Source organism: Oryctolagus cuniculus, chromosome 4 (assembly GCF_964237555.1).
Source record: "Oryctolagus cuniculus chromosome 4, mOryCun1.1, whole genome shotgun sequence".
Classification (NCBI taxonomy): domain Eukaryota; kingdom Metazoa; phylum Chordata; class Mammalia; order Lagomorpha; family Leporidae; genus Oryctolagus; species Oryctolagus cuniculus.
In genome coordinates this window covers 128,598,934-128,615,941 of record NC_091435.1, presented here as the reverse complement: position 1 = coordinate 128,615,941, position 17,008 = coordinate 128,598,934, and the positions used below count along the sequence as shown (strand labels likewise).

General features: G+C 37.1%; 1 protein-coding gene across 50 annotated transcripts in view; it reads left to right on the top strand.

Moving 5' to 3' along the window:
* The window catches only part of MBNL1 (muscleblind like splicing regulator 1), a 210,497-nt gene extending 199,110 nt beyond the window's left edge, over nt 1–11,387 (top strand). For 17 of the 50 annotated variants that reach the window (XM_070072622.1, XM_008266349.4, XM_070072652.1 and 14 more), the window contains 4 exons: nt 2,241–2,276; nt 2,963–3,057; nt 5,960–6,034; nt 7,989–11,387. In XM_070072622.1, coding sequence (XP_069928723.1) covers nt 2,241–2,276; nt 2,963–3,057; nt 5,960–6,016 — 188 coding nt within the window. In that variant the 3' untranslated portion in view covers nt 6,017–6,034; nt 7,989–11,387. Of the gene's footprint in view, nt 1–2,240; nt 2,277–2,962; nt 3,058–4,831; nt 4,896–5,959; nt 6,035–7,988 lie in introns of all 50 variants that reach the window. The other 33 variants (XM_070072626.1, XM_070072654.1, XM_070072650.1 and 30 more) reach the window with 5 other exon arrangements.
* The last annotated feature ends 5,621 nt before the right edge of the window (nt 11,388–17,008 follow it).

Here is a 17,008-nt window from a genome sequence, read left to right as displayed (position 1 = left end):
AATTATGCATACATTTCATTTGCAAATTGCCATACCAGTTCATTTTCCTGTATTTGCATACAGATAAATTAGAAATTTAATTTAAAAAGTCATGTAATTAAATAACACATTCCTCAGAAACACATCATTCTGCTTTGCAAATATATTTGTAGGGGTAATTGGAAATTGACAGATGCATTTACTTAAATTCTGCCTTGTGCTGAAAATTGATGAAAAATTCAAATTGGCTATTTGTGCATTGTTATTAGTAAATCAACCCATTTGAAGTAAAATGGATATTATGGTCATTTCAAAAGTGATTTTTGTTTTTGGTAAGTGGGTCCTACAGCATTATGTCTTCATATTTGTGAATTATTGCACCCTGGCTAGTATTTCCATTGCTGCCTTATGTTTATTTGTTGCAAATCCCTCTCAAAACTGTGTGCATTGGTGATAATGGTAAAACAGACACTAATTCAAACTAAAATTCAAATAATAAAAGCTTTAGGGTTTTAGAGAGATGGTATATGGTTAACTCATGTTCAACATGTGCAGACTTATTTATGCATGAGATGAAATACAGTAGGCAAATTGCGACATAATAAATGATATATTTAAAAACATAACCTCTAAAATATTTAAATCAGCTTTTAATATTCCTTATATACCTTGTACTCTTTTTCATTCGTCTGTTCTTTTCCAAATTTCTGGCCCTACCATTAGAAGGGAAAGATTTCACAAGATCTAAATCCAGAATTAAAAGTTTGCTTGCTTGACTGTCTCAGATTAACTTCTTGTTTCGATTGTTTTCTTTCTCAAGTCTTTGGCTCGTTAGTAGTAGCAGTAATGGCAAAGACAAAAATCCTATAGTATCTTAAATAATATCTGTCAATATAATACTACTCCACCTGAAAGGATGCTTCCCCTGTATCCATTACTGAGTTTAATTGCTGGTTTGTGTGCCCACAGTCTAATTGTGATAACAGACTAATTGCAGCTATTTCAAGGATGCCAGTTAAGTAATGTGTGTTTCATTTCAGTGTCTCAATGGCAGCTTTGTTTTGTAAGGCCCTCTCTGTAAAGATTCAATTGGCAGACATTTTTCTAACAAATGTTCACCCCAGATGCTACTAGTATTTAAATAGGATGTGCCAAAATTTAAATATAAATTTAAAATAATTTGATATTTTAAAACCTAGAAATCCAAAGTGATCTCATGGAAAGAGCAGTAGGTCCCCATATTAGAAAGTGCCCTATACTTGATAAAATTGATTAGATTTTCAGTGTTGTAGATCACAGAGAAAAGGGACTATACATGTAATCTTCATTTTCACTTATTATGTTCAAACAATTATGAACAGCAATGGTAACACCCCATATGTAATGTATGCATCTTTATCGTCTCCCACTCAGGGTTTTTTTTATTGAAGTCTAATTAGCAGTTTCTTGTGTGAAATTTTGTAGAACATTCGGTACTCCAAGAAATCTTGAGGGTCTAAACCAGCAATGAAAATCAGTCTGTTTTCCTGGATACATACCATGTAAACCAATTTGAGACCTATAAGAAATTATATCTCCTCTTAATGCTTTCTTCTATATTATTCCAGTCAAGGGAAGCATGGACGTTTCACTTTCTCTTATGCACAATTTGTTTCTTGGTGTCCCTCCAAATAAAATTCCTGTGTGGAAGATCATAACCCATTTCTTACCTGTATGGTTGCTGCTGCAGTGAGCAGGGAAATAAAACTAAGGGAATTTCAGTGAATGGTTGGGTTCATTTTGTTAAGTCAGTTTTGTTCATTGAATTTAACATCTTAATAATTAATATCTTGAATTATTTAGCCTGTGTTCAACCTAAAGAAAGCATTAGTGCATTAATATGTTAGAGTCAGAAATAGCAAAGCAACCAGATGGCTAGTAACCTGATTAAAAAAAAAAAACAAAATTACAGAATTATTTTAAAAGAATTAAGCAGGTTTAAATTTGTTTCCCAAAATACTTTTATTTATAGACAGCAATTAAAAGAAACAAAGTGTACCAGCACACAGTTAAACTGGCTTTTATTCTTCACTTGAGACTAGTTCTAATTGATCACTGTGCTATTGTATGATTTGATTGTGCTGACAGTTACATGCCACTGTTCCCATAATAACAATTTTTCTTCTTTGTTCAAATGAATTTCCTAATTACACGTGTGATGGGATGTTTTAATTCTTTTCCCTTTTCAAATCCACCTTCCTGTTGCAATGCATGATGGGCAGGCTCAATATTGTGCATGACACCCGCTACAAGTGTTGGTAGGTGCCAGCTTTGTTTCTTGATTATCTTAAACCTATGGTGCACCTCAGAGCCCCTCAAAATCCACTGCTAAGTTTAACTTTTATCTATTGGGCAAGTCCATTTTCCCTTTACTAACACCTGTCAATTAAATGCCATTTTCTATTTAATTGACATGGACTCACATAAATGTTTTCTTTACACACAATGGTTTCCTTTGTCACCTTTGGTGGATTTTGATTGGACTATGAGTTCTGGTTTGTAAAAAGAAAAAAACTCATAAAAGTAATATACTGTACAGTTTTATCATAGTAAATAAGAAAAAATACTTTCATTCAAACAGATAACTGTGTTTAAAAGTAAATACCTGTATTTTGACTTAGATTTTGAATGTCTAACTATGAACACTATATAAAATTCTTGTTTTTGACTTAGCAAATTAAGCCTGTTTGTGTCAATTTTCTTGATTTGATGGTAACAAGCTTTTTTTCCCCTTTTTTTTCCTCTTTCATCCCCCTCCCATCCTCTCCTTGGAATGTCGTCCTGCTTTGCGCTGTGATTGCATGTCACTCGCTGGTGATGATGTCCTGTCACATGGCTTATTGCTATGATAAACGCCATGCCCAATTATCTCTTCCATGTTGCCATGGTTTCCATATTGCTACACTCTTCTGTATGTTTGCTTATATGATTTTCCCTCCGAAAGTTCCCATGGTGCACGGTGCTACGCCAGCCACTGTGTCCGCAGCAACAACATCTGCCACAAGTGTTCCCTTCGCTGCAACAGCCACAGCCAACCAGGTTTGCTAATTTACAGCTTTGTTTCTTAAAAAACCAACTCTAATAGGGCTCAATCCAACAGCCCTTACGCACGTGGATTTCCCATTGAGGTCAGTGGGAGTCGTGTGTACGTGAGGGCTGTAGAGGGTGCTTTAATAAGCATGGGGTTTCAAAGATACCTCTTGTTGGCCTACACATTCTCTCTATGATGAGCAGCAGAATGCTTTTGTGCCATTTATAAGTGCTCCAAAGTTGTCGCAGCTCCATTTCTGAAGCTACTAAAATGATATTTACACAAGCAATTCTTAATTTGATCCTAACCAATAGGTGTTTCAACCAATCAAAAGTAGAGGCAATTCTAAAATTTTTATTAAAGCATTTGGTATATACAGTGTCTCAATTCTTGCCTACATTCTTGATAAAAAGCCAAGTATTTGAATATATATGCCACAAATGACCACTCTTGTAAATAGTTTGTTATAAATTCATTATAATTTGATAAGTAGATTGCATATTTAAAATAATTTTGTATACAGCATCTTTAAGTTTTAATTTTCAATGCATTGAGCGAAAAAAAAAAAAAAAAAAACCTCTGTGCTCTCATTTCTGTAATTACCCTGCATATTGTTGGAGATTTATGAAGAAAAAAAAGTATGGCAAATTGGCATTCATTCTGTGTTCTATACAAGTTTATAGGATAACAGTTATCCACAATACTTTTTATATAAAAGAGGTCTGTTAAGAAATTTAATAAAGTAAGATGATTATTTTAAATATTTAAACTGCAATTGATTCAGCCTGCATTTGCTGATCCAATTTAAAAATGCATTCCAGAAAGTACTTGTTGAATAAAAGTCACATTTATGTAAAGTAGGTTTGGGCTTGAATATATAGATATGTTTATTATGAAAGCAGAGGTCAATAGGATTGATAATATATGAAAAAATGTAGAGCCAAACCAAATTTCAGATAACCCTCAGGCTAAGGTTAAATGTAGCTAAATTAACCTTATGAAGTCTGCTATTTGATGGGAATCAAGTTGCTTCCCCTTGGGAAGAGAAAACCAATTAAGAGCCATCTGAATTTCTGATTATATTTTATGAGTGGAAACCACCCTTGTTCTGTAATGCAGTCGTGTTCTGTTGATGAAGAACTTTCAGCTTTTAGGGTAACCATTAAAACTTTTAAAAGCAGAATGCTGAAAGTTTTCAACAAGTTTTAAACATTTCTTGGCAAAGAGTCATTAGTTTTTCAGAAGCTTGTCAAAATAGGCCTGGATTTATGCTAACACATCAGACTTATTTACAAGAATGCTAGATTGTGCATATGTGGCATGTTTGTAAGTAATCTTTGGCAGAAATATCTTAATGGATTCAATGCAATCCATTTATGGTACACATCAATGATGCTGAACACTCATGTTTACCGTGTATGATGATAGAATTGCTGGTGTAAGCAGAACTATAGCAAAGCAAATTTCAACATGCCCTTGGCCACCTGGGTTGTAGGGGACACTTTACTTTTTGCATTGTGCTGTGACCATTTCATGCGTAATCTTGGGTCTTCATACTATTTTACAACCACAAGGAAGAAAAGAGAATGGATATAAATATATATTTTTATATACACACATATATTATATCTACATATACATACATATGTATATGCCTACAGTACATTAGCAATGCTGGAAATAGCTGATGCCACAAAATGCAGCCTGCATGCATGCAGAAGTTTATAGCTGGCCCTTCATCTGCATCGATTGGTGTTGAAGGTCCTTGGTATGTTTCGACAGCCCCATCCTTGATGCTTCTACACTGTTGGGTGCAACATCCTGTCCTGCAGCAGCAGGAAAAATGGTATGAGAAGCTTCATTATGCTTGGAGCACATTTTCGTGCCATTTGCCAATGCTGTAAAATTGTGTAAAAATGTCAGCTAAGAAATGGAAGTGAAATAGGGACATAGTAATATACATTCCAGACTGTGGATTGTAATATGTTGAATTAGTCTAGGATGTCTAAATTGAAACAAAAACAAAATGCCTTTATGTATGTGACTTCATTTTTCTCCCATCCATCTTGCTAAAATGGGAAGAGTGTCATTTTACAGGAGAAACTTAAGCTTAGATTAATGCATTGCTTTGCTCAAGGTCACACAGCCAGGAAATGGATCACCAGTGTTAGAACCCCTGCTTTCAGTCTTCTGATGGTCTCAATCTACTGTGCTGCCTCTCTCAGTTAGCAGCCATTAATTCTGAGTTGGAGGAGAATCAAGCTACAAATTTGAAGTGCTTGGCTTTTGGAACTTATGAAATAAGCCATCTATGGATTATTTTCTTAGAGTTTCAAGTTCTCTAGTTCTCTTGCCCATTTGAAAATAAAATTAAATGTGCAATCAGGATTCAGAAATGTGTTCTGCAGTAAATGTATGTTCTTATTCAGTTCTTCTTATAGTAATGAAATAATTGTTACGTGGTAGTTTTAATTTGGAAAAATGTTAGACACCCTAATATAAGTGCAGTGTTAGAGAGTTGGTTGCACAAAATCAAGCAAGACATTTCTACTCTGATTTCCGGATTATAACTGAATAACTGAAACCACAGGTGTGTGTGTGTGTGTGTGTAGGCCAACAAAAAGGACTTCTTTCAATTACTGCTCTGCATGAAATTTTGGTAGTTTTACTTCTCTTACTTCCTAAAAACTGATAAAATTTATAGTATACTACTTAACACAAAGATTTAAAAACAGTGAGTTGCTATTTTGGCATTTAAGTTAACATTAACTTGTTGTGATGTTGAACAGATAAGGTGTCACCTCACAGCTGAATGTCACTTCTGTAAAAGTCTAATATTAAAGTGTTTTCATCTCTTGGTTGTTGGCCTGCTTGCATGGATCATTCATTAAATAATTTCTTATTTGCTAGATACCCATAATATCTGCCGAACATCTGACTAGCCACAAGTATGTTACCCAGATGTAGAATTTCCATCACTAAACAGTAAGTTCATTGTGTAATATATATTTGTATATTCATGGTGATTTCTAGAAAAACAGCAACTGTGTAGTACACTTAAAATTTTACAAAAACTCAGAGAAAATATCTATAGAGCTCACATTTTTATTCTAGATGGGTTATAAGGGTTTTTATCATACAAATTTATAATTAATATGTTAATGTTTAAATATATTTCCTATTAGAAATAAGCACAAGAAATGAAGACAAAATATGACTTAAAACTAATTAGAAGGTATAGATCAGAGGCTGGCAAAATTTTTTCTAAATGAATCAGATAACAAATATTTTTAACTATGTGGGCCACGTGGTTTCTATCACAAGTACTAAGTTCTGCAGCTGTAGCATGAAAGCAGTCAGAGATTGTAGTCCAACATGTGTGGCTATGCTCCAGTGAAACTTGATTTATAAAAATAAGTTGAATTCGGTCTACAGGTAGTGTGGCTGAGCCCTTGTAATAAATCATCACTTAATTTATTTTTTTATTGGCTGATCCTTAATGAGAATATGTACCACCTCATACACAGGGTAATTTGAACACAGTGAATCTGACTGTAAGTAAGTAAATATATAAACTCACATGATGCGACTACACATATATCCATGTACCAGGATGAATATTAGGTACTTCAGAGTAGTTGCCGTAGAGGATCATATAATTTTGAAAATGTTGCCAGTGCTCCAGAATGGTTTTGGAAGTCATGTTTTTCCACTGAGAAACAGTGTCTTAAAAGCTTGTAAAGGTGCCCATTTTTTATCCCTAGGAGTTGCAGTTTATACAATATGCTTATATCCAAGTTATGACATGTGCTCAGAAGTATGTTAGAGATGTATTTTTATATTTAGAAAATGCCACAATGTCTAAAACTGAACCTGATGATCATTCTTTGTTGCTTACTTAATTAAATTATTTAGTCATTAACACACAATGGGTCTTCAGAAGTTTATGGAGAGAATGTATGTTTTGAAAAACCTGTGCGTGATGTAATTTTTAAAAAATCCTGTTTTAAGCGTTTATAGTCAGCTGGCTGTGTTTAAAATGTATGCTACAACTGTCCATCTTCTTAGCAATAGTTAATCCAGGTTGAAAAGATAGATACCAAGTGACCTGAAGCCTATTAATAATTAGCAAATCACTGAGTTTATCTGTATTCAAGCTTAGAATGTTAATGTTCTGTTCTTTGAACAAATATTTCTCATTTTCATGAAGAAAAAATTATTTAAACTGGTTTTTGAATCAGCACATTGATAATTTCATTTTCAGTGCTCTAATCTAAAACATTTTTAATAGGTAAAATTCCCTGATAAGAATAAATTCCATGTAAAAACTGAAGCAATTCACAAGTACATTGTCATATCTATTAAAACTTAATAAGGAATCTTTTCTTAACTCATAAGGAATGATTTTTATTTTTCTTGGCTTTTGGAGAAGAAACCCTATAAACTTTGAATTGCTAACACAGTCACTTAAAATATCTTTCTTTTTTTAAAAAAATTATGCTAATCCAGCCACCAGATAGAATGAAGCATGTTTAATGAAATTTACTGCGTGAATTTTTAATTTTATGGGCCAAATTGTTATTCTTGAAATATATTAAACTTCAGAAGTCAAGTAAATTCAAGTTGTGCCCCACAGTAATAGTGTTAAGAAAGAGCTCTATTACAGTATATTATACCTTTTGATTCTGCAGCTGTATTTTACACTTGGCAGCTTAGTATTGGGAAATTTTTTAGCAGTCCATGGTTTCATTAAGCTGAATGTCATTTCAGTGACACAGGCAAATTTAGACCCATTTGCACTTGTGAAGTTTTGTTTTTACGTGAAGACATCATAACGTGTGAACACGTTGTTCCATCAAGAAAGAAAATGTTCATGTTAAGTATTTATTGGAAAGTCTTAGTTTCATTTTAACAAAGATTCTCTTTTCTTCCCTTGTAGATCATACTAAAGAGGAAAGGACAGTGTGCTTGGTTAGAGTAAAGGACGAGGTCATTAGCCATATTGTATATACCGTCAAGCAACACACACACAGCTCCCTCAGCCACAGGACATCCACGTATTGCATGTTAACCAGAAGAAAAGACAACATGGAAATCCACTGCACACTGTTGCCTATACACTTTGTACATTTAATTGATATTTGTGCTGAGGTGATATTCCTGTCTAAAAGAACAGCATTGTCTTTCTTTTCTAGCACAGAGGTATGCATTAAAATATGCATACCTAATTAGTTTCCTATATATTCATGCCATCTTGAAAAGACAGACTATGGTGTAACCATGATTCTATTATGTATTGGTACGTCTGTAGACCAAGATATAATTTTTTAAAAATAAGTTTATTTCTTTCAAGGTTTACAAATAACAAAGGTGCACCTTGTATTTAAAATTGCCATTATAGATGAGAGCGTGCATGCACAGTCATTTTTGTTTAAGAGTAATATTTTTAATGTAATAGATTGTAAGACGTGGTGAGGGAGGGATCTGACAGACATGAATGTGCCAAGCAAAACCACAACTGTGTATATTTTAAAGCACATCATGGCTTTAAGTACCATGTTGTTAAGGATTCTCATGAAGTGCCATAGACTGTACATCAAATTAGAGTATTATTTCTTCAGTGTTATTGTTTTCAGAGCCACGTTTTGTTGCTTATTTGCTAGTACTAATCAGTCAAAGGGCACCATACTTTTGTTTTGAAACCAAAGCTGTCTCAGAAATGGCCAATTTAACTTTACAGTAACAATAGACAGCACAACACAAACTCTCTCAATACAGATAAACTCACACATACTGGAGATATATATGATAGATATATATAAAATTATTTTAATGCATTATAGTGTAATATTTATGCATACTATACTGTATAACATGTTATTCAAAAGGGATATGCCATTTCTGAGACACGATAACAAAAAATGTTTGAGGAAATTATTTTGCTTCTATTTATAGCCTCTGTCAAAAGTCAAAAGACTATAAATGCTTTGCAAAAATGGTTTCATGTTTGCTTAAATGCTTCATCACAGTCACATTCAAAATAGTGACTCTAAACAAAGAAGAAAGCAGCACTGTCATCAGATGCATGATAAACCAAAATATGAAAATGGGAAATGTTGAATTAACCTAGTAATTGGGTGGGTTAAGTACATGGGTGAATTTTATATGTGACTTTTTTTGTTTTGTTTTGTTCAGATTAACTGCTTATAGCCTTAGAAAGCCTTTTACAAAATTAAAAAAAAATAGATGTGCATTCAGTTTTTAAGAATGGATTCATCCAAAGGAATTCCTTTTTTTGTGGTTTGGATGTTGCAGCTAGTAAAGGATATTTTTGCTCTGTTCAGCAGTTCTAAAAATTGCTGAAATAGGGGCCAGGTCACTGGTAGTTATAGTATGGAATGGGAGAAGTGAAAGTTCAGTTATAGAACTTTCCATACTTCCAAGTTTACTGCAAGTTTTTATGCTTGAGAGAGATGCTTTCTAATATAAGACTGATGTGTTGATTTTACTGATTGTACTGTACATCTATTAAAGCCTTAGATTATTACATTACGGGTTGGAACCCATACCAATGTAATTTCAATCGTGTTAAGAGAGTAATGGTGACTTCACATGTTATTGTAGTTAGTTACATTATAGAATATTACTTATTTTTCTTGTTAAAATGTAGTTTTTCATTTCCTACATTTATTAGATTTTCATTTTCTATTAACAATTGAATACCATTTCAGTTTATAGACTATTGTTTTATTAGATTTTACCGATGAATTTTTCAAAATACAAAAAAATTAAAGTAGTTTTTCTTTCATAACATACTCAGTTTTGAATTACATGTAGTGTCATGAATATTCGTATTATTGTTAACTAAATGATTTATATTTTACTGATTTAATATTACAGTGTAAGAATGTCAGTCATTGTTAGTTCTTGTCTAGTTTTCATTAAAAGAACAAAGATCTTTTATATGGATATCTTATAAATATATAATCATTGCTAAGTAAGAAGTTAAGTTGTTGCTATCGCAACAATCCTGGCAGACAATTGAGTAATATTTTGATGATTTATTTTGTTTGTAATTAGTTATTATAAGAAGATCTAGATCCTAGATATTAGAATAAAATTTATTTTCTACTGTATCCATTTCAAATGTTAAAGTATTGTTTAATATTTTTGAAATCCCTGAATATCAGGCCTTGTTATAAATAAGCTGCATAATCAATAAATAGAACAAGGGACTTTTTGTTGATAATCCAAATACTCAAAGTTTACGTAATGAGAATTATAGCGTGTGTGCAAACTCTTGAGGGTTGATTATGCTGCAATTTAGCATGTTGGAACGTCTAGAGAGAAGGTTGACTTTTTGCACTTCTGTATATAGTCAAAAGAGAGAAACCTGTATAATAGTAAGATCTTATTTTGAATAAAAACGTCTATAATTACAAGGAGTTTTGTTAAGGCTAATAAAATGACAGACTGAGCAAAATTGCTTGCAAAAGTGGCACAGAGTTAGCACTCCATACCCCTTCAAACACGTTGCTTTGCTTTTTTTGTGGACAGCTTGTAGTTTGCCAGGATTTTTTCAGCTGGGAAGATATGCCATCCTTCCGAGATCTCATGACTGACAAAAACTCCATTGGGCCAAATCTGCCTGAAGATCATTACCAAAAATAGCAGGTACTTTGACCATTAAGGTGAAATCATGGATCAAATATTCCTTACATTTTTCAAAACTACTGCATGTTTAAAACTTCAACAAAAAAGAAAAGAGAAAGAACTATACTAAGGACATATATTATCTAAATCAGTTTCTGCCAATTTCAGTGGTTTATCGTTCACAAAAAAAAGAAAATCTTCAAAACAAGTATTGACTTTCACAAAATTTAAACCATAAACAGGCAAACCAAACAGCACACCGTAGCTATAGTTGTTACGTGATTGTTTTTTAATTGCTGTAGGATCCTGTTCTTTCAGCAGGTGAAAAAATAAAACACAGCTCAAATTTCACAGTTTTAATTTTCAACTCAGAAGCACTCAAAAAAGCAAAATGTGATAATGGGCACTTGTTTAATGAATTAGTGTATCCAGCCTTCACTCCAGCTGGTTAATAACGTTGCACTTATCCGCAACCCCACACTTTCATCTGCTGAAAGGACAAATGTGCTTGGTTTTACTATTATGTAATCACAACTTACTTTCTGCTTGTAGTTGCTTAAAATTATGTATTTTGTCTTGGGCTGCAATTTGTTTTATGCTTATTTTATTATTACTGCAGTAGTTGACTTTGCTGTATGGAAAAATAAAGTGAAATTGCCCTAATAAAACTTCTCTTTCTTAAGTATATTTGTGTATCGGAGCTTCAGTCATGAATTATTTCTGCGTGTTTCATGTATTCATGCGTGTTTACTTTTATGAACACATTGGTGTATAAATTTGTTATCCGGTTGTAACACTACAATATTTACTGTCTTTCTCACAAATCATCGTTTGATGCTGAGATTCTGAATCAGGATATGTTGCCATCCTGTGTCCAGTGTTTTCTGATAAGGCTAGCTCTCCCTTCCCCCATTGCTGTTAAGTGCTAATCAAAATGATTTTAGGTGTAGGGAGGGAGGGAAATAGTAAGGAAAACAGAAAAAGAGCATCTCATCAATTCTAGATCACCATCTTTCTATTAAAGAAACATTATTTGCCTGACTGCTTCATCTAACTAGCGCTGGCAATCTGGCAGTGTAGGGAACCGTTTCAATAATGAAATACATGACGGCACTTGATTTAGAGGACAAAAGAGCTTATGCATACAGGCTGCTAAGTCAGGCAAAATGTAACTTCTGAGTGAGGGTGTGTGTGTGTGTGTGTGTGTGTGTGTGAAAACTTACTACGCAGTGAATCGAAAATGTGGCTGAAGCAAAGCCTGGTAGTGCATACAGCTTTTTCATGTTGTAGTTTCTACAGAAAGCCAGCATTCCCATGAGAGATTACTTATGTTGACTGTGCTGCTTGGTATTCAGTCCAAGTCTGCAAATTCTCCTTTGTAGGTTGACATTTTTTCTCTAATAAGATTTGTTTACTAATTTGAAATGCAGAACGACACACACACACACATTTATCCATCTTCCATTTGCTGGTTCACTCTCCAAATGGCTGCAACAGCTAAGGCTGATGTAGGCCGAAGCCAGGAGCCAGGAACTCTTTCTGAGTCTCCTATATGAGAAGCAGGGGTGCAAACACTGCCTTCCCAGCCTCATTAGCAGGAAGCTGCATCTGAAGTGGAGCAACCAGGACTCAACTGGCACTGTGATATGGCGTGCATATCTTAACCTGCTATCACACAATGTCAGCATGTACCTTTTTTTTTCCTAAAAGTTGCTGCAATAAAAATGTGTGCATTATAATTAATACAGCATTGATACTGGTTGAGTTCTGTAGAGCCTTTATTCTTAGTAGGCACAGCTGTTCATATGCCTCTTAGAAAAGGGCGGCTGCCCTATGAATGGTTCTTGTAGCAGGGATCCCCAGCCTTTCTGTGTAACATCAAGAAGTCTGGCTCTTGCCAGTTAGTGATAGTATTTTGGGTACCTCTTTCTTAATTGAACAAAAACTCATTGTTAACTTGTGAAATGAATTATGTTTAAAAACTATTATTAAGTTTAAAAACTTGTAAAATGAAATGTTTAAAAACTTTTATTAGTCATGATTAATACCTTTCATATGCATGCATATGAAAAATAGTGTGTGAGATACTGATTCTCCAGATAACGCTTACTTTGCCAAAGGTGTTATTACTTCAGGGCCCACTAGGGGTCCTCAGCTCACAGGATGAAATCCTCTGTTAGAAATTAGTTTCTCATTTGGGAAACAATCATTTGTTAGAAAACCGGTTATTTATGATGTCTCCTTAGTACTCATGAATTTTACACTTTGAAGGTCAGTGACATGTGACAACTATAATTTTACTGAGGCATACTTTTTTTTTTAAAGATTTTATTTTTTATTTGACAGGTAGAGTTACAGACAGAGAGACAGACAGAAAGGTCTTCCTTCCGTTGGTTCACTCCCCAAATGGCCGCAACGGCCGGAGCTGCACCAATCTGAAGCCAGGAGCCAGGAGCTTCTTCTCAGTCTCCCATGTGTGCAGGGGCCCAAGCACTTGGGCCATCCTCTACTGCTATCCCAGGCCACAGCAGAGAGCTGGACTGGAAGAGGGGCAACCAGGACTAAAACCAGTGCCCATATGGGATGCTGGCACTGCAGGCGCAGGATTAACTTAGTGTGCCACAGCACCGGCCCCAAGGCATACTTATTAAAAATATCTTCCTGCCGGCCAGTGCCTAGGCTCACTAGGCTAATCCTCTGCCTGCGGCGCCGGTATGCTGGGTTCTAGTCCCTGTTGGGGCGCCGGTTCTGTCCTGGTTGCTCCTCTTCCAGTCCAGCTCTCTGCTGTGGCCTGGGAGTGCAGTGGAGGATGGCCCAAGTGCTTGGGCCCTGAACCCACGTGGGAGACCAGGAGGAAGCACCTGGCTGCTGGCTTCGGATTGGCACAGCTCCAGCCGTTGCGGCCATCTGGGGAGTGAACCAACAGAAGGAAGACCTTTGTCTCTCTCACTGTCTGACTCTGCCTGTCCCCCCACCCCCCCAAAAAAAGCTTCCTGCCTATAGCGAGTTGCTTAACATGTGAGTGAACCAGGAGCACACAGCAACAAGATTTTATTTACTAGTTTAGACCCTATGAAGAGTTTGAGACCATCATTTTATATTTGAGTTAGTCCACTGTGTGTGCTGAGGAAAGTAGTAGTAAATTTGTTCAAGAATTTGGGCATTTGTATTTTAAGAGTGAGTGAGTGATTTCAAAGGCAGAGTTAGAAGGGAGGGAGGGAAAGGCACAGAGAGGGAGAGACAGATCTTTGTTCAACTGGTTTCACCCCAAAAATAGCTGCAGTGGCCAGAGCTGAGCCAGGCAGAAGCCAGGAGGCTGGAATTCCATCTGGGTCTCATGGGTTGCAGAGGTAAAGTACTTGGACCATCTTCCACTGCCTTCCCAGGCATATTAGCAGGTGAACTGGGAGTGGAGCAGCCAAGTCTCCAAATGGAGTCCATGTAGGATGCTGACATCGCTGGCAGTGGCTCAACTGCTGTGCCACAGGGATGGCCCCTGAATTTGGGGATTTTTGAAAGCCAGAACTGATGCATCTTAAGCTCAAAAATATGTAACGTTATGCAGAGGTCCAAAAACGTGAAATTCAGAGTTTTAAAGGAAAACACCAAAATGCTTCATTGAAATGACTCGATTTCCCTCTATGCTGTTGCCATCCTTGGCCGGACACTGGCATGTCACTCTTGGAACAGTTAGTCCTAGCCATTGCTGGAAGGGGCCTCAGCATCAGTATCACTTGAAAAGTATGCCTAGATAGTGGCTGTGGAGCCCACACTGGTCCAAGACTTCTTACTCCACAGCTCTCTGGAGTAGGACTCTAGTTCTCACATGCCCAGTAAGCAGGATAGCAGTACCCAGGTATGTGCTTATCATATGGGCGTTAAGTATTTTAATTTGTATTTCAAGTTATTGCCCCTACAGAGAGGGATTCAGAGCAGAGTCATAAATACAATACACAGAGAAGGATTTATTTATTTATTTTTAGATTTCATTTCTTTATTTGAGAACGTTACAGAGAAAGATATCCTCCACTGGCGCTCTCTAGATGGCCACAACTGCTGGGGCTGGACCTGGCCAAAGCTAGGAGACCGGAGCCTCCTATAGGTCTCCCACATGGGTAGCAGGGGCCCAAGGAAGCACCTGGGCCATCTTCCTAGGAAAAGCCACCCAGCCTGGAGCTGGGTCAGTAGTTGAGTAGCTGGGATCTGAACTAGTGCCCACATGGGTTGCTGGCATCACAGGTTGTATCTTTACCCGCCAGGCCCATCAGCATTTATTTAAAAGAATGAATGTGCATTCACTTATGAGTGTTGGCAACCCCACAGAGAGTTGCCTGTTGCCTGTGTGGAGAGAGTGGGAGGAGGCCAGAGAAAAACCATGAGCAATGCCCAGAAGCCAAACCCCACTGCCACGTTTTTCATGCGGTAGGTGGTGATTCTCCTCTTTGAATATACCAGTGGGGTGGAGTTCAGTGTGTGTGAGGCTTCTTGGGAGTTCCATGGTGCCTCCACGTGGAGTTTAGCTTCCAGGTGGCCATGATGTTTCCATCCTGGTCCCAGATGAGACACAGGTGCATTGTGGGAAAGTGGGGGTACTTGATTGAGAAGTGAGGGGTTGGAATTAAAATGGGGTGCTAGATAGATATTGTGAAAAGAGTACTAACTCCCTGCCAAGCTCCCCCACATCATGGTTGCTGACTTGGAAAAGGATGGGGTGGGCAGGGACTGTCTTCCAAGCCCTACTGCCAGATTTACTCCGTGTTGTCTACGTGTGCCTTCCAACGATGTCATCCTCAACTACCGTATCCTACTCGGTGAGAGCAGAGACTGCCCAAGAGCCAGGCCCTACTTCTGTGTCTCCCAGTGCCAGACTTCCACGCCTCTCCCTTGGAGTTTCTTTGTTCTTGAATTAGCAGTCTGAGTAACCACATCAGGTTAGGTTCCGGAGAGACAAACCCTGTTACCAGCAGTGACCTGTTTTGGTCTTCCAGAAGTGATGTGCTGGGTCATGCATGCTGGGTTACCTTCTTTCCTCCGGCTGGGTTTCATAATGATAAAACCTCAGATTTCCTTTTTAGCAGATAAGGAACAAACCTGAAGGTTTTTATTCTTGGTCGTTGGGAACCACCTGGTTGTTATGTAAATTTTAACTGCCACTCTCAGTCCTGTTTGCTCTTGATGGATACTGAATATGAGCTTGGGATTAATAAGAGCTCAGTGGTGGGGTTTAGCTGCGCATGTGTGATTGTTTCAATGGCACAGTGTTACTGGAGGACAATAATTAGTGCAGCCACTGCCTACACCTGGGAAATAAAACATCTACAGAAGAAAGCATCTTCTCCACCAGGGGTCCCTATACCTGTGTCACTCATCAGGTCCATGTGCTTAGCTTATTAAATCTGCTCTGGCTCCAGATACACAATCACCGTGAAGGAATTTCGAGTTGTAATCCACCCTCCCTCCTAATTTCAGCTGTAAGGCAAATAGCTTGGGCCAGGATAACTGGGACTAAGATTGCCAAAGTAGACAAAAATATACTCTCAAGAGAAGCCCCAAGTTCATAATGGGCTTACCAACCAGCAACTAAACCTCTATAGTCCCATCATGTAACATGACTTGTGCTTTAGGATGACAGTACAAAGAGATCCAGAGAAACAGAAGCCTGCAGAGAGATTAAACAAAAGGAGCTGCAGGAACTCACATCTAACAGTCAAAATCTGGGCCCTGCCACGGGGGCTTCAGTAATAGGAAGGCCTTAATGTTCGCCCATGCCTTACTTGACCAGTGGGTCTTTGCCTTTCTCAAGTGCACCTAAGTCCTAGGAATGGGCTTGTGTGGCTGTCAAAGTAAATATAAGTAGTAGCATCTGGGAGATTGAGGTGTTGGGGCAGAGAGAAACACTGGTTTCTATGACCTTGTATATGGCAAGTGTGGGTAGTATCCATAGAGGTCCATACCCCAGCTACTGGTAGAAAACTGAAACCATAATGGATAGACCATCACCACCTAAAGGTATTTCTTTTAAGACCTGCATTGAAAATTTCTTTAAATTATTGACTATCAAAGCTACTCATTAAAATGATACCGAAGGGGCTGGCTCTGTGGCTTAGCAAGTTAAACCTCCACCTGCAGCGCCAGCATCCCATATGGGCACAGGTTTGAGTACCAGCTGTTCCAGTTCTGATCTAGCTCCTTGCTTCAGCCTGGCCCAGGCCTGGTTTAGTTGGAGAGTGAACCAGTGGACAGAAGACCAACCTCTCTGTCTCTCCCTCTCTCTCTTTAACTCTAATAAATAAAATAAATCTTTAA